The 23,620-nt window shown below is 36.5% G+C and overlaps 1 protein-coding gene across 1 annotated transcript in view; it reads left to right on the top strand.

Annotated features, from left to right (window-relative positions):
- Positions 1-14,741, top strand: part of LOC116171710 (putative dipeptidase NECHADRAFT_87110) — a 64,181-nt gene extending 49,440 nt beyond the window's left edge. Inside the window, exons 2-3 of the mRNA XM_031488687.1 lie at positions 12,731-13,056; positions 14,398-14,741. Of these exons, the coding sequence (XP_031344547.1) occupies positions 12,733-13,056; positions 14,398-14,436 (363 nt within the window). The 5' untranslated portion in view covers positions 12,731-12,732 and the 3' untranslated portion in view covers positions 14,437-14,741. The remainder of the gene's footprint in view (positions 1-12,730; positions 13,057-14,397) is intronic.
- Positions 14,742-23,620: the final 8,879 nt, after the last annotated feature.

Raw genomic sequence — 23,620 nt, 5'->3', positions numbered from 1 at the left:
TTCATATTTTCTTTTGCGCTGACGCGATCACAGACTGAAATTTAAAATATGTATAAATGAATTTTAAAAAAACGTTGAGGTTACTATTAATTAAAAGTAAAGCCATTTATCTAAATACCACTCTTAATCAAATGGCAGCGTGACTACGACTGGGGTTCATATGAGGGTTTTCATAAACCGTGCACTGACATTAAAGAATTATTAAGCCGTAAATTCATATTTCAGGTTTTAATAATTTGCCAGGAGAGTATTTGTTGCCTAATTTTATTCAAACTATATTCTACTGACATTTAAAGAATCAAGTCTCTGTGTCTCTTAATTAGGAGCGCTAGACGTTTCAGATGAGAACTTACCTAACTTCTGGTATCATTCACCTTTAAAATTGTATTGATTATGTAAGTTATGCGTATACCTTACTCTGTTCTTCTTCTCTTGACAAACTTTCTACAGGGTGTTACATTTGAGTTGTGTCAAAAAATCGGGCCATAGAAAGCACCATAACAAACACTGCTTATAAATAAACCGAGGATCACAAATGTTTCTTTTAGAAGCTACACTTAAAAATGTCCCCAAAGTTGTAGTCCCTGTTTACATCTCATTAGCGATAACCATAAGCTATATCTAGAAAGATGGCACATTCTTGGATAGGATACTCGGTATCCTCTTTACAGCCGAGAAAAAAAGGGAATTGGCCATGGCCACGGCTAGCGCAGAAGTAACAAAATGAGAAGTAAATACAACAAAGGAAGGTGGTGGGTCTCAACAAAATGCTTTCGTGCAGAAAAGTTCAGTTTTGAAGAAATTCCTTTTTTTACTATTTGTATTTAGTATGAACCGTTTTACTTGAAGGATTTTGACAGTAACTGGAAGTATCCTTAAAGATTCCATTTAATTATTTTTATCCTATCCATTATTTTGCTGCAAAAGAAATTTTTCATTGTGATGTGTATTATTTGTGCATTCACACGGTTAGAAGAAGCTATCCATTTAAAATCAGTATTAAGTTCCGAAGATTATCTAACTGAGTTATCTATTGTGTAAACAACGTCAGGTAGATGTTATTTAGGCTGAAGTAATACCGAATATAATAACGGGTCATCCTTTATATCCGAAGGTTTTATTTCATTTAAACTTGCAGGATTTCGTTACGAATAAGCACGGAATTGGTTTATTTCATCAGAATTTCTTATTTTACTATCTATTGTTCCACTATAGAATTGCTTTTAATTGCATAATTTCTTGTTTGAATTTTATTATTTGTGTATATTTGTTTATTTAAATTGTAAAACGTGAATTAGCGTGTTAGAATGTAAGAAACATCTGCGATAAGGAATGTTATCGGATGAAAGTTAATTGATTTCACGACGCACGTGTTTGGCGCTGATAACAACGGATACAGGTGCACGATTTCTTTTGCACGTAATTTTGTTATTGAAGCGCTCCTTATAGACTTACATTTGAAATTCGCGGAAGTAGGAGTGTACTGAATTTTGTCAGTGCAAAAAATAATTTGGTTCGCGATTTGATGAATAAATTTTAATTGCAACGAATACAACTTTTTTTATTGACAATTCTAACATAATTGTTTTCTTTTCATATAACTTGATTATTAATCATTTTAAATGTATATAAACACAAAAATTGCAACAAAGAGTATGGTGATTGATGGTTTTGGGGAAGTGGTGTTCTGATAAATACGAAATTAAAGAAAAAACTGTGCTTGTTAGCCGAACCGGTTGTCTCGCCTTATGCTGTGCATCTCGTGACAGGAAAAGAGCGTGTACGTTTTTGTACGCTAATTTTGTTAGGTAATTGGCCTGTTTGGTTGTGCAGATGTAAGTTTGTGCAAAGTTTACGGGAAAAAATTACATTTATACTGGAAAAGCAATTTTATTACATAATGAACTGATACTGTCAACGAGTATTACTGTGTTAGTACTACATACGCCTGAATATCGCAAAACCGTTGTTCTGACTAGATTAAATGGACTTTTAATAGAAAACAAAGAAAAAAGGTAATTTTAAGACTATCTTTATTTATTTGTGTCGACCACCTGCGTGTGGGGTAAATGTAACGGGCTTGGGTCCCTTTTTATTTCAGGTGTTTCTTGATGATTTATTGCGCATATATTTCGGAATAAATTTTTTTGTCATTGTCAATAAATTAATTGTGTATTTAGTTGGATCTATTGTACGACCTAGACAGAGTTCTCATGTTCAAATTTTTCATTATCATCATAATCATAGTTTCAATTTTTGCTTTATGTGAGCAGGACAAATGTTTTGTGTAAATTCGTGTGTAAAACGATATATTACATATTTTCCATAGTTTACTTAAGGGGGTTGTTTAAATTAGTAAGGTAGAACGTAACCACGTAGAAGAACGTAGTAAAAATTTTAGAATACTGAAAGATTCAACAAAATAAAATGTTTTGTTTGATGGCTGTAGGGGAAAGTTAAAAACGATTAATCAGTCTAGATTTCAATATGTCAACTTTTTTCATTTTGTGTACTTTTTTGCTATCAAAGTGATTGAAGGGAGCCGAAACAGTTTTCAAATTTTCAGGTTAAAAAATCAGAGTCGAAATTTTTTTTACTAAGGATCTAGCATCTAACATTAACGTTTACAGTCCAAATTAAATAAACAGTTCACCCTGAAATGTAACTCCTGTTACATACCAGATATATCTACAAGGTAACTTTTCTCTTACTAATTACTTAGACACTTTGTTGCACATACTGAAGGGGCTTATGCTTCAGTCTGCCTACCTATTCTCTTAGATTATATAAAACTATATAAACTTCAACTTTATAGTAATAGGCATATATTATATAGTGCGTTCGAGACAGGAAGATCACCTCAAAATCTCTCTTATTTGGCACTATATGAAAAATTTGTCAAATATAATTTTGTATGCTACATCACGATGTATCCTATCATAATATTGAATATTGTGGTACCATTTTCGGTTTAACCGGAAATCGATGCAACTTTTGTTTTTTAATATTTATTTCTAGTTATTTATTTATATATTGTCCCTCTCTTGTTCTGGGCCCTCAACAGACTTGTACCCAATTACAGAGTGACCGGCATGCCCCTGTGGGAGGTCTTAAATTGTTCTATACTACTCCGGTATTTACCTTACAAATTAACTGCAGGAAATCCTAATTCGGAGTAGCCGGCAGAATGCTCGAAACTGATTTAAGGAAATTCCCATTTCTGGCACAGATGAAAAATTCTTACCTCAGTCCAGGTTCGAACACCCGACTTTCCGGGTATATAGCCCAACGCTCTACTACTGAGACACATAGAAATGGAGAAATTCGTGTTTCAATATTTAGAAAACATGAAATTTGGTTTTTAGTTAAATTTTTCTACTAAATATGCGCTAATCACTTTTACCGGAAAAAAACTGCCGAATAGTAATGCTATGAAGCAGGGCCGGACTGGCCCAGGCCGCTAGGCCGTCCGAGCGGCCGGGGCCCCGCGCCAGCGTGGACCCTGAACGGGACCCTCGTGGAACCGCGAAGCGGAGCCTCCGCCGCGGGGCCCCGCTAAGCACTAACCCAGCTAACCCGGGGGTCCGTCATGTGGAGTAGCGTGTCGATCCAAGCGTGCGGCGTACGTGTGCAATACTGTTCAGCAAGTTGTTTGAGATACAATTAAAAAAATCTGCAAATTCCTTGCTTTCTTTTTCATAGGAAGGGGGGGTCCATGAGTTTGGGGGCCTTTTGGTCATGGAGCGCCCGGGGCCCTTACCCACCCAGTCCGGCCCTGCTATGAAGTTAAGCAATGTAGATTTCCCAAAACAAGTAAAAGATTTAGAGCTAATTTTAGATAGAAAAGTAACTTGGAACCACATCTAAACTACTCGTATTTTTTAGATCAGTAAAGATACAATACCGAACCTCGACCGGTTCAGGGTCGATCATTAATTTGCGGTGACTGTGGAAGTAGGTCAATGTGAAGGAGATCCGTTCGGTCATTCAGCCCTAATTATTTCCCCCTCTAGGATGCCACGTGGTGATTTCGGAAAATGAGTCAAAGCCTTCTTGGATGCGTCATTGAACCCTAAACCTGTCCTCTCTCCAAGAATGTCAAGTGGGAAGTAGATCAAGACCTCGTTCGGTCGTCCGGCCCGGAACATGGGTGCGATATTTATCCCTCAAATAATGACTTTCAATTTATGTACTTGGCACTTTGAACTTTGCTTTTTTGTAACCTTAATCTATTTCTATTTACGTATGTATAAAGGGTGTTACGTATAAGCATGTAAAAAGAAATTGGGTGGTATAGGGGATCAAAAGCACTTTTTCTAAATAAACCGAGGGTCGAATGAGTTTAGTTTGGGAGCCACCCCCAAAAAAATGGCGCATTTCCTCTTTAATTTTTTTTTCAACGACCTTAGTTAGAAAGTTAGAAAGACCGGGGGCACGCCTTTGAATAGATTTTCAGGTATGCCCTTTCCGATTTTGCAAAATTCCTACCACGAAAGGGCGCGCCCCTAAATGGGGATTCGAAAAAATTCTGATTTTAAAATGGAGGTTTTTGAACATGAAAATGGCGAATCTGAAATTAGTTTTTAAAAATTTGAAAAAAAAATACACTGCAATTTTTGCCCGGGCAACGAAAATAGGAGATACTTCCACGAAATTTGTTGATGAGTTAAGGAACATAATTGTCGAGCAATTTTTTTAAATCACTTTTCAAACAAGTGATATTTGAAGACAAAGGGCCCCCGCATATTAGTGAGTGATCTAATTTCGCATGTGTAGTTAATTGAAAAAGTCGCAAATAACAAAAAAAATAACGATTTAAATCGATATTACGATCAAATGGTATTAAAAAATTCGATTGTCGATAATGGTATTAAAGTCTGCAAACTCGATTCCAATAAGATGTAGATTGTGCGAGCGGTGGGAAAATGTAATTTAAGTAGAATTCCATTACAATCAATTAGCATTATTCCAAGTGGCATAAACTTCTACTTAAATCGATCATTCTTTGTTATTTGCGACATTTTCAACTAACTATATGCGTAATTAGATAACACCAGCAGGGGGGGGGGGCACTTTGTAACCCGAAAGAACAATCTTCAAATGACTATAACTTTTGTTTGGAAAGTGATTTTAAAAAACTGTTCGGTAATTTGGTTCCTTAACTCATCAAGTATGTACACAACAAATTTCGCGGAATTTTTTCCATTTTCGTTGTCCGGCCAAGCATAGGAGTGGATTTTTTTGAATTTTCAAAAACTGATTTCACATTCGCGACTTTCATGTTTTTAACCCCCAGATACGAAATTTCTTCGAAATCAGAATTTTTTCGCCCCTCTATGTAGGGGTGCGCCCTTTCGTGGTAGGAACCTTAAAAAAAATTTATCAAATCCATGTATAATTACATAAGGCTAAATTAGAATGCCGTGAAGGTTATCTAGCTCTCTTCTTGACGAGGAAGTTCAAAGGTTGCTCCTCGCCGCTCAAAGTCCAAAGGTTGGTCGTCGTTCCAGACCACGTTGTTTTTTTTTCAAAATTTGTGTGAATTAAATAATAAGCATTGGTTTCGTCTCGTAAACGCAAAAAATTCCATAATCACTATCAGTTGGTAGCGAACCAGCAATAACGGCAACAGCACTATCTTCGACACACGACAGCAGGTGAAAAAAATTTTGTGAGGGGTGCTGTATTTGCCTGTTGTACGGTTGATTTAAGGTGATTAATAAATGTCAGATACTTGACGAAACTACCATGAAACTGAAGTGTTATTTGACTTACATTCAAGTCTGACTGTGATGGAATATGTTCTTCCATTATTCGTTTGATTTTAGAAATGCTACTCGTATACGAAATTGTCTATTTTTAAATTCACTCAATTAACTGTAAATCCACGTTTGTACCTACTGTTAAGAAATCTGTAAAAACTTGTATTCGCAGAAGAAGTAAGAACCATTTTATCTGATCGATGATAAACTATTAATTCTTTTCAAAACAACAACTCATTCCCTCACTGTATCTCGGCAAACACAGCACACATTTTAAAATGCATAATCTACAACAAATATTTAACTTCCTTGTAAAATAATATCGTGTCCACCTCAAATCGCTCCTAGTTAAATTTGTAGTTTCAATGAGGGTTCGGTTTCAGCTTTAAAATAACCTCGTTCAACAACAACTATCACACATCTATCATCTTGAACATGCAACAAAAAATACGTAAACGTATACAATCAATCACCATCCACATTTCGTCTCCTCAAATATATCATACGAATCTAATTTTTTTGCTATTGTGTAAAAGTGTGCTTTGCATTACTCAAAGAAGAAGACATACGTCACAAAGCACTACTTTAATATCAAGAGTAGTCAATTGTATAGTTCTGACAAAAATCGCTGTGGTAAATTAACTACAAATAGCTTGCTTTCTTTATATGTTTTATGTATTTATGCTCTGGGCCTTCTATAGTATCTGACACTGAAACCAAGATGCACACAAATGAGTAACGATTTCACGTGTGGTAAATACATCTACTTTAAAGCCACGCGATCATAGCAGCGTTCATTATCACAAGCCGTCAAATTTGCATGCATCTGTTATAATTTACATCCGTGCTTTGAAGATCGTACACTCTCTCACGTTTGTAATCCCCCGAGACTTTCCTGGGAATACACGACAACCTACCATCCTAGACACACTCTACGTTTTGTATGTTATTTCTTAGCCATAACAAATGTCAACAAGTTTACACATCTTCAATTTAACATATACATGAATCGATAGAATTAGATTCAAATATACAAATACACACACACACACACACAAACACGTCGAATAGAGAAAGGAATGTTGACAGTATCGACCAAATTCTTGAATGCTTCACCTTTCCAACACGCCCTGCTTGTTGACATTGGATATATGAGAATCGTTCAACCAATTTTCTTTACGTCAACCGATGGTTTGTTGAATGAAATGCGAATGAAACTTCGTTGTCTCTGTATTGAAGAACATTTTGTTTACTCAAAGTTTAGTTCCACTTATTCGGTTTGTGCATGGCGAGCGACTACCTACTTCAAGTAATTTCGTAGGGCACGTTGACATCTAATTACATTCCACTCAGAAAGATCATATTAAAACAAAAAAAATATATGCAATCTACGTTTTCAAATTACATATAATACTTTTATACTTCGAGTATACATAGGTATTTAACTTTAAAGGTAATTTAACTTGAAATTAAACTGAAAACACATCTTCAAACAAACTTTGTAATTAGTTTGCCTTGGTTACATTTGGAGTAAATCTACTGTATATTTACACAAATTATTGCAACGGTTACTTTGGTATAAAATTTGAAATTTTCACTTCTGAATTTCGAACTATTGTAACTTGAAGCCATCCGATAATAAACATTCAATAAAGTCAATTGGGTGAGTATGCAGAAATTGAGAGAAGGATTTCTTTCCGTTAGGTTTAAACGGCTAAATCCCGAATGAAAAGTGTAGGAGCTTTAGCATTGACGTTTGTTGGATTTAAACCTATTTCAGTATGAATCTTTTTTGGCAGTCGCGTGGTTTCTTCTCAAAATTGTAATTTGTCGGATATGAATACCGGGGAATGAAAGGCTTTGCCGAAGTTAATAAAGTTTACATGTTCATTTTGTATGCATGGTATCGCCTTAAGGATGTGCCCGGGAATTAATCTTATTTTTAAAACGAGGAAGATTTTTTATTCAGTTTTCATTATTAAAACACGTTTACCTAATCGCGTACTTTCTCCTATGCAATCAAGCTCGGTTCTGTTGATAACTTCGCTGAATGGATTTATTTCATTCGTTGGACCGCATGTTTTGTGAATTTCTGAGATTCTTTGCAACCAGAAAAAGAAGCTCTTATCAATACATTCAAAAATCTCGTTAAGATAAACTGTGCCCGGAATAGTATCGGTTCTATTCACCTACGAAGTATTCCCGGAAACTCGCTTACCATGATCTCTTCTTACATCCTGAGCCGAATTCTGGTTAGCAAATTCACCAAGGCGAATTATCCAACCTGAATGTTTACAGGCCAACTATAAGCTCTCGTAGGAAAAATGAGTGAGTTCTGAATTAATGTCGGACACGGTCAACCCGGCGATTACAGTCCCGTCGACTACCACTCCGGCACCGGCGGCGCGGCGGTAGGCGGTAAGCGATCCCGTCGATTATTTCCTGAACTTGCTCACTTTAAATTCGATGATGCAAGATCTTAACGATCCCAAGTATCCCAAGTAACTGGAAAATTCTAGTAATATTATGGTGATGAATTTAAAAAATTTGAAAAATGTAAATAGTTTAAAACTTCGAAAACCCCAAGAATGTCAAGAACTTCAAGACCCCTCACTCTCGATAACTGGTGATGACTCCCACGATCCTTCAGAATCACAATAATGACAAAAGATCTTGGAATTGTCAAGAGCGGCAGTAACCTCAAGAATATGAAGAATTAATAAGATTTAAAAAATCACAGTCATTAATTCAATTAATTCAAGAATCACGAAATTCACAACAATCTGCAAAACTTAGAGATCCCTAGGATCGATAAACCGCAAGATGGTGACGCGTTCTTTGTAGGGGCAAAAATCTGAGTTGCTTCGTTAGGTTTTTTCCCACATGTAACGTTGGAACTAGTCGCACTTCGTAGATCAGTGGTATTTGGTATTTTAAACCGCTCAATTTTTACATACTATGCGTTACACTCTCTATAGAAACTCAAATATTTGAGTTTTTTGTATTCTCAAACGACTCATAGAATGACCGATCGTTTTTTGTACGTCTCAGGGACCTTTGAACAGAATCTTATTGGCGTAATATGACGCAGCCTGGGTTCAACATTAGACACTCGACTATCTTGCAATTTGGTAGACTAAATTTTGAGGATTCTAAAGGCCTTTAACGACTCCACATGAGCGAAACGCTTTTAAAGGATTTAAAAACTCCTAAAGTCCCTCAAAGGTTCTCGTGGACATTAAAAAATTTTAAAGTTTCTCAAGGACTCCGCAGCCCATTGCAGATTCATGGAAAATCTTGAGACACTTGAAAACCTAATAGTTTTAAAGAACTACAAAAGTAAGAGGTTCATAAAACATCTTAGAAAGTATTATTAAATAAATGCTCATAAATCACAGATAAGCTCTTTGGAACACTCTTTGAAAATCGGTGCTGCTAGCAATTTTTAAAAGCTTCTAAAAATTGTTAAAAGGTGTTAAAGGCTCTAAAGGCCGCAAAGACTATTCTCGGGAATACATTTTGGGGCCATTAAAAGCTCTTAGGAACTAATAAATATTTTTAAGTGCAAGTGCTGTTAAAAGTTCCTTAAGACTACAAAAACAAACGACTTCTTCTGATGATCCTTGAAAAGCGCTCAAATTAGCTTTGTTTGATCTGTATGGAGACTTTTGAAGCCTCTTTATGGCTTTGAAAGTTAAATGTCTTAGAGACAAGTGGAATTCCTTGAAAAATTTGGAGCCTTCTGAATAACTTTAAATATATTCTCAAATGGTTGGTTTCCCAGATTTTGAAATTTCAAACCACGCATTTTGAGCTGGCGCTGCGCTGTAACAAAAACCTCTTGCGTGTCGTAACTTCCTCTACAGCTTTTGAGATATTTACCTACTACATGAATAATGGTAATCATCATCAACAGAGAACATTTACAGGTCAAACAAATTTATTAGACAAAATCAATTAATAAGACTGAAATAAAACCAAGCAATCAGGGTCAAAGTGCACTTACCACGCAACAAACGATCTATTGACACAATTAATAATCCAAAATACCCGGTCGTAGCTGCGATTTTCACAAAAACCAACAGATGTTACCTACCGAACTTCACTTCGTTGGTTCCACTTAAATTTCGATATAAACGACACTGGATTCTTTGTAATTTCAGATATAATATTGGCTTTTTGATGGTGGAAACACTCCATTTAACAAATACTGGGAAACAACAACTTCTTTGTAAACTTGACTTCTTTAATTCCACTTTAACGGCGTAATAAAAATCTCTTAGAGCACTTAATTAATTTTCTTCTACACCAATTTATAACTTTCAAGACGAAGTGTCTTACAATAATACGCTCAAATGCGGCAAATCTGCCAATCACCAAAACAACTATAGGTGGAGTCGGGTCCATTTGTTGGAGCCGTGCTTCCGGCTTCTCGATTTTCGGATGTACTTAAAGCCTTTGCGTTTGTGTAATTATAAGTTCATTGAAGGACGTTGTTAGTTAGTGGTCTAAGAGATTGAAGTACGTCGGTTTAGAGGTGATTAATCGAATTCGGAGAAAAAGTTGTGTTATGAAGTGAAGAAATTTGCTTTCCTGAGAAGCCAGATTAGTGTTTGTGGGCCTTTGACTGGGAATTGCAGTGTAAGACTGGTTTTTGGATTATTGACAGTATCAAGGTAATTAAGAGTTTCTTTAATCTATTTTGATCGCGCGCTTGCATGCGTGGTCTTTTTCGCTGGCACTGTGACCACTTTGTATTACAGCAATTGTCGAATAAATCCTTAAGACTATGGAAGAAAAGGCGGAAATTGAAGAAGAAATACGTGGACATCTGCGAGGGGTGAACCAGAAGGTGGTAAGCCTAGTTGTTGAGAGGAAAGTGGAGAAGGTTGGCGAACAGCCTGTTGTGATTAAAGACGCCGGAAAAGATTGATAAAGCACAGGAAGTGGAATTGAAAGTTGATGTGAAATATGATCAGAGTGGTTGAAACCACCCCCACCAACAGCTGAAGTGGAACCGATCATATTGGTAAAGATGCCTGTTGTTGATGTAAAAGTACTTGACGTTAGTTCGAAAGTGGATGTTCCGTTAGAAATACCATCGTAATATAATTAAAACCAAGCCAATACTGCTTACAACATCAATGACAAGTAAAGTAATTAATCATAAAAATAAAGAAGAGAAAGATCGTAAGCATAAAATGGAAGTTCATAGGCACCAAGAAGAAGTTCCAGTGGGCAAACAACTGAGTGCGACACAAGTACCTACAGGAATGGGGAAGGATTTGGAAAAACCGAGTGAAAGAAAATACAATATTGTTTTCATAGAAAAGGGTAAAAGAGAGCCAAGAAGCGGAAGAGTTATGACTTTTAAGATAGTTGAGAAGCAGCGGTTTCGAGGATGTAAATTAGAAGATTTATTAATAGAAGCAAGACGGGAGAAGAGCTGTACATGGTGGATAATTAATTATGTGAGGAAAGATTAACTAAAAAATCACCGGATTATGTAATGCTTGCACTTTTCCCAGAGGGACCTTGGGTTAAGTCAAATAGGGGGGAAGAAAAGCTAAACAGGAATGGAAAAAGGTTAGAAAAAAATACGGGATAAAGATATAATCCAGGTGGATGCAGTGCTGTAATATAAGGAAAATTATTTGTGTCATATTTGAAAGTTTTATCTCATGTTTTTCTCCGGTCGTAGATAAGGTTTGCGCTTGTCGCTAAAAATTAATTAGTTTTATATTTCAACGCAACCAGCCTTTCAATTTTATAGAAAGATTTTATTGCAGGTGCGCGTTTAGATAATTTTTTTCGATATCATTCAGCACTCTTGTAAATTAAAATTCACCACAAAACGGTCTATAATATACGTCCGCCCCTATAATTGCTGTTGCTGTATCATGTCTAACTTGGCACGTCACAAAACAATGATAAAATTGGTACAGAAAAATAATGAAATTAATGAATTTTTTAAGCTTTTAACAATAATAATAATAATAGAATTGTGCGTATTTTAACTAGAGAATTAAGAAGTGGACTGCAAGTTGGGACAAGAGATGAAGAAATGAGGTAAATAGAAGAGGAAGTGTTGTAATGTGGCTTTTTTCCTTTTGTCGTTCTATTTTCTGATCTAAGAATAGATCAGTCAGGAAATTCGTTCTAGAGTTGTACTGAGGATATCAAATATTACCTTCGGAAAATGATGGGATGGATAAAATAAGTCCGCCTACAATAAATAGAGTCATTGGGGTCTGCTAAATCGGGGACTGAAAATGTTACCTAGCAACATGAGCCGGCATCTATCTAAACGTATGTCAGGTCAAACAAATCAAGTGATCGACATTTGCTTTTATTTGAATGTATACATTCTAATTAAAATCTGTATGGCTTTTTAGTAGAAAAAAGAGCAGTATGATACAAAATGTTTTACAATGGCCCGTATGAATAAAAATAAGCAAATGCTTATACTTGCCAAATTTAAAGTAAATACTCGTAAGTGCCCCTTTATACTGGTCTGTTTAGCAGCGCTGCACTGCGTCCTGTCCTGCTGCTCAGCAACGCAACGCAAGTCGCCCAGTGTGAAGGAGCACTTACGAGTATTTACTTTGAATTTTGCAAGTATAAGCATTTGCTTACTTTTATTCATACGAGCCAATATTTGTATGTTAAATCAGTTTGTGAGATATATGTGAGAGAGATGCGGTGATCGTGATTTTCGTAGGAAAACACCACAACACTGGCATCAGCTAAAGTGTGATAGACTGAACCCAATCTTACCGCCTCTTTTTTACATTGAAACAATCATGGTATTAGACCACCTCTCTTATTGTACAGCGTACTTTGTAAAATTTCCTAAAACTTCGTATCGAATCCGTAACACCTGTAATTTAGAAATATATTAAGAATCAAATTTTTGTGTACGCACTAACTGGAATGAGGAAACACTAATCGACACACAATTGTTTTAGGAATGGACTTGTCAACAAGACACTGGTGGATCATTGTGACGGTTCTTTTTCTTGCCGCTGCTGCGGGTGTTGGTGTACCGATCGCTTTAAAAATAAGCGCCGGAGCCTCTTTGGAAGAACGCCTGGAGTTCGCCTCCAGATTACTACAGGAAGTGCCTCTGATTGACGGACACAACGATCTTCCGTGGAATATTCGCAAGTTCTTGCATAATCGCCTGAAGGACTTCAAATTCGGAGAGGATTTGAGAAACGTGACGCCTTGGTCAAACAGCGCTTGGAGTCATACGGATTTGCCACGACTAAAGCAAGGGCACGTTGCGGCTCAGGTAAGTCAAATTAACTATTTCCACTACTAAGCTGAACGCATTGAAGTTTACAGCACTTTTTCTCTCGACTGAAAGATCAGGAAAATAAACAGTTTAGGAATACATCGGGTTAGGCTGTTAGTATTCAAATTGTTGAACATAACCGATGGAAATTCGCTACTCGAAACGGCTTTAGAGCCATTCCCGGAAACCGAATGGGAAACTATTGTCATCCGCAAGGTTCCCGGGTAACGATTCATTTCATAACGAGAGTATTTCAGTTTTTGTGTGCTTTTCGAATTGCCTACAAAAAATTACAGCCCAAGCAAAACATTCACCTGTTCCAGAAGCGTTTAGTAGTAATTTTATCATGGCCCAACCTTTGTCGAGTAATTTTTTGCATTACCCGACACAAGTGGTTGCGACCCTACACTAAAATTAAAAATACGGTTTTTCGTGGATATGAAAATATGCCGTTGTCCGAATGGCCGTTTTTGTCGTACTTTACGTATAATAAAAACCCTTATAAGACTAAAAAAAAGGAAAAGGGTGGAATTTTAATCATTATATTATGTCCAAAAATAGACTGATTAATGAATGTTGGGACAGGGTATACTCTCAAGGTTTCGCTTAATCACACCATTCTAACAAGGGTTACTATTGAAAGTGAAAATGCGCCAAACCACGGGTACGGACATTCTTTATTAGCTACTGCATGAGTTGCCCGACGATGGTTAGCATTACGCACTTCATGAAAAGAGACCTGATGTGCAAATGATTAGCAATCTACATATTTTATCCTGCGAATTTATTGTAATGCTATTGGTTGTTCGGACGGTGGCGCTGGTCGTCAACATGCGAAAATGTGAACTAAATTAAAATTGTTCATATGACAAAAGAGTGGGGGGACAAGTAGAGTAGATATTTTCTCTGGGCAACTTTGTTGATAAATAGCTAAGAAAGTTTGCAAAAGAATTAAACACTATGAAATAATGCTTGGACTTATTCGCACTTTTATTAGAAGTTAGTGAAGGAAATTAAACGCTAACTTGAAATCTTGTATGAAGAGTAAGCTTTTAGAGATTCTGTCGATTAATGAAAATGCATGGCGAATGAATCACAACGAAAATTGCTTTTCATCTGAATTACCAATTTCTAAACTAACACAAAAGGTAATGCCTAAAGAACAGTCGAAGATTAAATTTTGCCCAAAAACAATTCAGAGGGATTCATTTCAGGGAGTACAATTTACTCTTAGCCATTTAAGCTTTAAAGGAACACATGAAAGCATTAATGAATTTGTGCCATTAAGGGCATGTCCGTTGCTATGTGGAATGACAAACGGTTGATTATTTTTTTCAGAGCACGCCCAGCATCCGCTACTACGAAAAATCTCGATAGGACCATAATTTTATAGAATTTGAGAAATCTCAGCAGCCTTGACCAACTGCACAATTCCAAAGCACAAATACCACGCAACAAGCGATCGATTGAAAGAATTACTTAAAGAAACCTTAATTACAATTGTGACACAAAAAATAATTTACCTTATCTTACAACGTCTGGACATCCGCCGCACCCACCTGGATTCTACCTTCATCCTGTATTTTTTTCTAACCTTTTTCCATTCTTGCTTTAATTTTCCTTCCCCCCTTATATCTTTTCCTATGGTCTTTCTCTTTCTGTAAAAATCCCAAACATTACATAAACCGGTGGTCGCTCAGTATCTTCATTAAATAAAATTATGTGTGCTTCATTATACAACCTAAAACACTTAAAACCTCTTGAACGTTCCGAAGGATTCCCCTGTGGATGTCTAATTAGACAAAATTCTTAATTAATTTTTCTTTCCCTTAAAGCTAATCTAAATCTGTCATTAAAATAAGTTGCATTATCCTCAATAATCTTTCTACGCGTCCCACTTCTTGAATAAATTTATCCACTATCTGCACTGCTTTATCCAAATCCTAATATGTGGTCGTAAATGCGATTTTCATTAAATGACTTCGGGAACTTCAGTTAAATTTCGGTTTAAGCAACATTGGATTCATTGTCATTACAGATGTAATGTTGGCTCTTTGATGGTGGAAAACTTGCTTTAACTGATTCTTGAATATCTTACAGAAAGCCTTCCTTATGCGATAACTGCGCGATACACTCAACACTTCGACTAACTTCTTTATGAAAACTTCACTACTTTAATTTAACTTCTAACGCCTCGATCTGTTCGTCACTCCGGCTACGAGTTTACATTTTGCACGACGTGTTAAAATAACAGAATCCGAGAACCCGCTACGGAATTGGATGCCTCTTCGGACAATCATTTTGACACTGTTGGGAACTACTGATCAGCGCCTTCTTTTACGCGGTTTCTGATCCAAATTGTATATATGAATCACTATATTTGTTAACAACTAGTCAGCACTACGAGTACAACTTCTTGTAAAAAAACGCGTAAAATTAACCGAAGTGTCATACGCACGTTCGTGATAGAAATGCGTGAATGACCCGCCAATTTCCGCGTTCCGAAGCGCGCGACGTATAACGCCGTGCATAACCGGCCTTAGACCAACCACTAGGTTTCTTCTACAAAACTGTACAACTGGCATGACGGACTGTCTTGCAATAATACGCTCAAATACGGAAACAACTGCCAATTACCAAAACAATATGCGGCTACGTTTTAACGTCCACCAAACCAAAACAAGCAACGATTATCGGCCACCACCAAACAATCCATGATTCACGTCTGTCTCTGCTATTTAAAACATTCTTCTCTCTCTAAGTTTCCGCTTCTCTTCCACTTAAATTTTTCTTTTTTTCTTATCAACTAAACCTACTTATCTTAATTTTACACAGCGATAACACTCTTATCCTAATGACCGGAGATAAATTTACCAAAGTATCTCGCGCAAATATTTCTAAATAGACCATAGAATAAAATCAAAACAACATCTATCTGGAGTATTGGGTACCGAAATCTTGTCCTCCTGGAACTTCACTAACAGATAAGAGATTAGTTCTCAAGTTCGGGGGTAGTGGGTTTGTAACGTGACGTCTGTCACGGTAGCATTTGCGTCCGCGATAAAACGCACTTTACCTTCGTTACCGGTGGTGACAGTCGCGTCATGTGTACAAAATTTCCTCGAAATTCTGCGGTCCGTTACATAAGTGAGTGGTTGCACTACTCTCCCCATTCCCCATTTCCTGCTTGGGTCGTTTACAAGCGTTGACAAGCTGAGACAGAAATACCCACGACCATCGTGCTCTCTTTCTTGTTTTTCGGACACACGTTTCCTTTGTGTCCTGCCTTTTTACATTTAAAACAACGAATCGTTACCTTCCTTCAATAAGTTTACAAAACAATAATCCTTTGCATACTATGGAACCCTGGCAGAATCTAACGTCTCAAATCAGTACAAATCGGTGTTAAAGTTTTTCCGGGAGTTCAGTACAGAGAATGTATTATTGTTGCATTAATTGTCTCACACAGATTATGTGCCAACGGAATTCAGCAGTGCAATGAATGCTGCTTCATTAACCAGTTCCTTTTTTTTTCTTTTAGATGTTCTGACACGCACGGCTAGTCTTTAGATTTCATTGCACAATCGTCCACTTTAAACCCTGTAAAGATCCAGAATGTTATATACTGTGAAAATTGAGACACCTGTTTCCACCTTCGTTATTAAACGGGCAGAGAACTACTAGAAGTAATTCGGAATATTCCCAGTTTCCAGACGTTATTTCACACCTGTGACAAGCTTAAGTTGTGAATCATAAACCTTTCTTTCATTTCTATCGAAATTAAAGTCGACGCTGACAATGGAGGTAAAAGACGTTTAATTGCAATTATGTGCATAAGAACGTTTAATTAGAGACTTGTTAAGATTGGTTGTCTCATTTATGAGATCTAAACGTGGACAATTAGTTCAGCAAATGAACTTGTTCAACCCTGAGAGAGAACAAAGGTAATTTATTTTCGAGATAAAGAACCCAATAGAATTTTCTTAAAGGGAAGCTTTCTACTCCCATCGGTATTTATCGGTTTCCTTTCGACCATTTTTATGCCACTCCACGAACCGTTTATTAATTCGGAATAATATTTCGAGTTTTACAACCCCTACTTTATTAGCAAATACAATGGGGGTAAAGTTTGCGTTTTGATTGAGGTGTGGTGGGTAGAGAGATAATATAAAATGCGGACCTCGACAGTTGCGGGGCAGACTGAGCGGTTACGGTTACAGTAAACCAAAGTGACTTTACAGACATAAACCACTTAAAATTACAAGCTCTGCTTCCCTTGCATACAATGTCACAAGCAAAATTAATTAATCTCTCCAGACTTCTATATGCGCTAACATGTACGGAGTATACGGTTTTGTTTGTATCTACTTTATCGCAAAATTTGTATTTAGTGTTCACATTCTCCCTCATAATTAAACGGTCAATAGAAACTTAAACTGTTACCCCGAAACACAATCATTTGGCAACCATACAAAATCTCGCTCGTTAATGCTGGACGTCGTCCAGAATACATAATGTTGGGATTTAATGATCTATCACTGTCGTCTTTGACCAACACTCGGGACGTGTCGATAATTGATGGACAACACTTTCCGGAGTTACCTGCTTTTATCGATTGACCCAAAATCGTAATGCATCGAACATAGCGGACAACGGTCCACTAAAATTACCTTCGAGCGACTAATGAGAGGAAATAACGAACTTATGATAGAATATTGTGTCGCGGAAATGGAGCAGAATACTTCATGGCTGAAGCGGAACATTAGCTTTTCACTCACATACCAAAGTGTTAATATCACGAAAAGGTCAAGGAAGCTATATCATCAGCGAGCAAAAACCATTGAACAGCGCAAAAAAACAACTTTAGTGTGTTTTACCACCCGCACGTTAGTAAGACGGGTATTGCATTGGGGTAAAAAATGACCCTCCGCTTTCTTGACGGAAATACACGTTTTAGAGCACCAGGGATCCGAATCAAACAAAACATCGATATCGATCGGTCTATCTGTCTGTACCGGCTAAACAGCTGAACGGATTGGAACCAAATTTGGTACACATGTTCTTAGACATAAAAGAAAGAGCTCAAAGAAGAATGCGCATGCGCAGGTGTGTAAGTAGTATATAGGATAACATCGTAGCCATAATCCTACTGCCATTGTAAGTTCTGCTAATCAGTCATTTCCGGGCAAATATTTCTAAACATTTAACTCTAATTGCTTTCATTTCCCATTTAACGATTCGCTGTTTTTGACTTGAGACCATCTATTCACCTGTTCCTTTAAAATGTAAAATGGTTTCCCCTGCATTTAGAGCACTTTCATGGCCAAAAACACACAGTTTCCAAATATTTACATACGTTAAAACTGGAATCAATCAAACTTAGCCTTCATCTACAGTCCTCCAATTCCTAAAACATCAATATTAAATTTTAGCTAAAAATCCTTCAAAATTAGACTAAACATTTTGAAGTGGCTACTTGGCTATTTATTAATGTAATATTCCCTCCAACGAACAATCTAAAAAAATGTAATATTCCCTTTTACTGTTTATCAACACATTGCAATCTTAACCAACATGATTTCAACTCAGTTAGAAGATTTATATTGTATTCAAAAGGACAAGCAAAATTCTATTTACTTCTAACCAAACTTTTTAACTTCTAACTAAATTCATGATCAGCTTTCAGAAAGATACTAATGAACACTCAAGGTGAGTGTAAGCGTCGATTGATCAAACATCGTGCTTTCCACCTCATTCCCGCCATCGTGACTTGAGCGCAACATATTTGGGTCTTTGACGCACCAATATACTACAAAAACGGAAACAAAAATATCAAGAAACAATCAAACATAAAATATAAATTAAAAGGCACTTTAAAGTTGATTGCGCATTAGTAAGTTCTCTATTTCATGTAATCAGAGCAGATCAATTTGTCAGGACGGTAGCAAAAATGTACGGTAATAGAGAAGACACGACAAATGCAATTACCGATTACCTCCGATATTTCACATATTACATTGCAGAACGTCTGATCTTACAGATCATGTATTAGCTTAGTTTCAGATAAGCAGAACATATCAATCATAGGTTGGTGAACTCGTTTTAGCACTTCATAAGAGAACTGTACTTCAACGATAGGACTGTTTTAATGCTCGCTACTCGAAAGATACATCCCAAAACTACAATATCAATATGAGAAAAAATCCAATTAATTCAAACCCCATTAATAAGTGTATTTCGGATTGCGATATAGGTAGAAGAAACATAGGTGATTAAATTAAAACATATGGCATAACCTAAAAAGAAACATGTTAACCAAATAAGGAATCCTATGAAAATACTTTTACCTGGAAAAGATACAGCAGTATAGCATTCACGTAAATACGTTTAGATATATATATTTTAGACAATTTTAGCTTGATACCTCTTCCTCCCCATTTCAATGACAAAAGTGATCTTCCCCCATTCCCAGTTGCACCCACCACACTCCTCATACATTAAAGTGCATTCAGTCTGTTACTCAAACGAAGGGTACATTCAACGAAACAACGGGAGCTCAAGGCTTTACCATTTATACTTGGTGATGTTATCCCGAATTGAGTTGCCTGAAGGTAGGTACTGTATCGATACAATCTAGTTAAGCTAAATCCAATTTCTTCTTTCTGTGTAGAATCTTGTTATTGCTGTAAACGCACTGCTAACCTTCCACGCGAGTCCTTTAAGACCAAACCATGGAGTGATAGTCTGTCATAACAGTGGACTCAGTCCCGTGCTGGTAACTTTTATAATCACCCAAATTACTGCCAGGCATTCCCTTCTTCTCAGTCGTCCATTGCCGTTTGGGATCGGTTTATTTAGTTGATAGCAGTTTCGCCATTCTCACTCTGTTGGCTTAACACGGATGTTACTAATAATGTCTTCAGGTCTGTCAATGCCTTCTTTCAAGCTTCATCCATTGAAATCTACCAGATTCCTTCAACAGGTTTGGCATTGCGCTAGATCTGCGTCTGATCTTACATACCATGTGTTAGACCCAGCTAAGCAGATCATATCAACCATAGGTTGGTGAACTTGTTTTAGCATTTGATAAGGACTGATAGAACTTGCATACCCGATTAATAAATGGGTTTCGGATTGCGATATAAGTAGGAGAAAGATGGGTGATTAAATTAAAAGATATGGCATAACCTAAAAAGAAACTTTGCACCAACTGCACTCCTAGCACACTAAAGCGCATTCAGTCAGTTAGTCAAACTAAAGGTACATTCAATGAAACAACCCGAAATTGCAACCTTGTGCACCATTGTACCACATGTGGCCAACACCAGAGCAAAAAAACGGTTAAAAAATGGATACAACATTTACTTTAATAGTTATTTATATAACAAGAGCGCGAAGTTCAATTTCACGCATTGAGACTGAAGGTATTTTGACGAGGCGAAGCCGAGTTAAAATATCAGTCAAATGCGCGAAATAACTTCGCGCTAGCGTTATATACAATATTTTTTCTACAACTGAACGGATTGTTAATTAAATTTGCTGTTTAAGCTCAACTTTGTCACGTGCGCTTTTTCACTGTTGACGATATCGCGCACGTTGTCAAGAGCAACCTTACTTATTAATTAACCGATTAAAAATCTAGTACTTCGCGTTTCGAAATCCGTCAGAAAATGACAGGTTTTTTTGACAGTTGTAGAAAAATGTAATTTACATTGCGGAAACTTTAACGTCAATGTATCTGCTGGAAAGTGTGAATTAATTGGAAAAATATTGGCAATTTCCTTATCACGTTGAAAACAAAAGCTTTTGCGTGCACAACGTCCTCTACGTAATAGACACAGATAAGGAAAAGCCTGTTTATGATTCCATCAAACGATCAGTATTCATTCATTACTTCATAAGGGCGAAAAAGTGTTGTACAATATATCTATAGATTCCATTTTTGTCGACAGGGAAGCGTAGAAATTGATCACACAAATTTGTATTCCTCTATCTAGGTTTTGATTAATGTAAAAGAAACAAATAAAATAATAAATATCCATCCTTTCATTTCCATGTGTCGTATATATAACTTTCTTCGAAAGTTTTCAGTTAACGCAATAAATTTACTTCTAAAATTGATATCGAGCAATGTCTTTCATTGTTTTGTTCTGATTTGTTTGCTGCAGAAGACTAAAATCAATTCTTATGACATAGATGGGATGCATCCAAGGTGTTTTATGTGAAAAATTGTTTAATTGTCAAACTTTGGTCAAGTTTTGCTCACCTCTGAATAATAGCGCACACGCGAACTTTACATGTTCGAGGTACCTACCAACACAACTTTCCGTACAGCCATTTATCATAAACAATACCAAACTAAATTACTTGTAGTGCTCCGATGAAATATAGGAAAAGTTTGTGAATTTTTATATTTTCTAAAACTTTGGAATTGTAAACATAAACAACGCTGCAAAACTATCGCGAGAGAAACTTCTCTAAAGTATTCATACCAAGATGCTTAATTTTATTAGTTCTTCAAATCGCCATAATTGAAACGGCATAATTTAATCGCTCGAGGAAACGACGATGGTGCGGTTTAAAATATTCATCGTGACTGTTAAATTACTTTATTGCCTTACGGTTTAGACTTTTATTAAAGTCGCTCAGAAAATCCAAGTACACTACGATAAGGGTAAGTTCATGGGTCATAAAATTTTCCCGGTTAAACGCCGAGAGTGCCTTGGACATTTTGTTGAAACAGGAAAACATGAAAAGGAAACATTAAATTGAAAATGAGTCTTTGTTATATTAGACTTTTCTCCATTTAAATATAACTAATTTGAATTTTATATTAAAAGTTTTAGCTAATTTTCTAAAGTCTTTAAAAGACATGGAATAATTACCGTCGTGGGATTTCTGCTACAGTTGGCTACTCGCTATGTAGACAGTATGGACGTTCAAAAAGAGGTTGTGTCCTTCTGTAGTTGCTGATTTTAAATACTTGATGGGGGAAAATGCAAACATTCGGGTCCGTACTTTGAAAGCCTCTACCTATCTGTTACGGAACCATGATCCATGAAGGAAGCATAAACATACAGCCTCGCTTTGACGTGGCAGAAACACAAAAATTTTAAAAGCTCTATTAATTTCCTTTGTGTCGTCTTTATAACTGCTGCCCTAACGGCGGAAGCCATTAATTTTAAGGACCGCTTTCTTTCATTTTGTTTGTTACGAAAATGAAATGGAGACGAATATCACTCAAGTGGCAATTTGTAAATTTGTTTCTAATTGTCTCAGTGCGATAACTCTACCACAATCTACGACCATTTTTCAACCATGTTGCATATAATGCGTTTCAACAGTTTTTTAAGTAAATTGGGTGAGGGTTTGGTACTCAAATGATCGTTACTTGCTTAGAATGCATTAGTGTAAGAAACCGTGAGATATTAAAATAGACTGATTGTATTTTTGCATTTATTGAAATTATACATAAATATACGAGGGTTGTCCAGAAAGTAGCAGACGTTTTGAAATAAAAAATTTTAAACTTGTAAAGAAAATCTATTATTATATACATTTGGGGACTACACTCTTGGGCTATTTATCAACACAAGCTCCATTCAAATTGACGCAAGTGTTTTGATTCCAACTTTTATAATTCCGCCGCCTGAGATTTTAACCTGCACTGGGTACCGCTGACATGAAGTTCGGCGTCCCTATCGAACCACTGCCTTGCGAGCCAGGTCTTCATCGCTGCGCTGTGAAGAGGTGATAATCTTCAAGATTCTTCCAGGCAAGATTCGCTAAAAGGAAAATTCATTTCTGCCATAATGCCACTTGAAAGGAAAAAGGAAAAATTCACGTTCAGGAAAGCTTAGACCCAAAAATCAACCTTAAAAAATTCTCCAAAACCAAAAGTTCTCATTAATTCCGCTCCAGTAATTCACCCTAAAAATTGACCTGCAGGTAATTTCATCCCCGCAATGTTTGCGCTTAAAAAATTCGTCTTGAATGGAAAATTCACACTCAGAAAATCCGAGACTAAAAAAAGTTTTTCTCTTGGAAAGTGCTGGTCAAAATTAAGGAATACATTTATTCGTCATTCAGCTCCTTCACAACTTCTCATACACTCTTGGGATCCTTTTGCCACTCCTCAGGGTTAATCTTACTGGGACCAATATTTCTGGGGCGAATTCAACTGAGAACGACCCTACAATGCAGTTATTTTGAAGAGGAAATTTCTTTCCACCTTCCTGAAAGCTATACTTTTTGGGGAAAGTGCCCGGTGAGCCAGAATTTCGATGTGGGAAAATGCATGTAGGGGCATATAAATTCCCATACGAATATTGTTTAGAATATCGATTTTATTCCTTGAGATTCGCCACTTTCTTTCGCAAACATTTGCATTTAACTTATTTTTCTTATTTATTTCTCGAACACACTTTTGATTAGTTTTTCTATAACAGTGCTTCAACATCCAATCTCCTCAATATAATACAAATGGCAGTCTTGTCCATCGAGTAACAACACATCTTACCACGATGAAATAGAATATATTGTAGCTCAAACCTCATTTTTA

This window comes from Photinus pyralis, unplaced genomic scaffold, assembly GCF_008802855.1.
Source record: "Photinus pyralis isolate 1611_PpyrPB1 unplaced genomic scaffold, Ppyr1.3 Ppyr1.4_LG5, whole genome shotgun sequence".
Classification (NCBI taxonomy): domain Eukaryota; kingdom Metazoa; phylum Arthropoda; class Insecta; order Coleoptera; family Lampyridae; genus Photinus; species Photinus pyralis.
The sequence above is the reverse complement of the archived record's forward strand: the minus strand, read 5'-3'. Positions and strand labels throughout refer to the sequence as shown.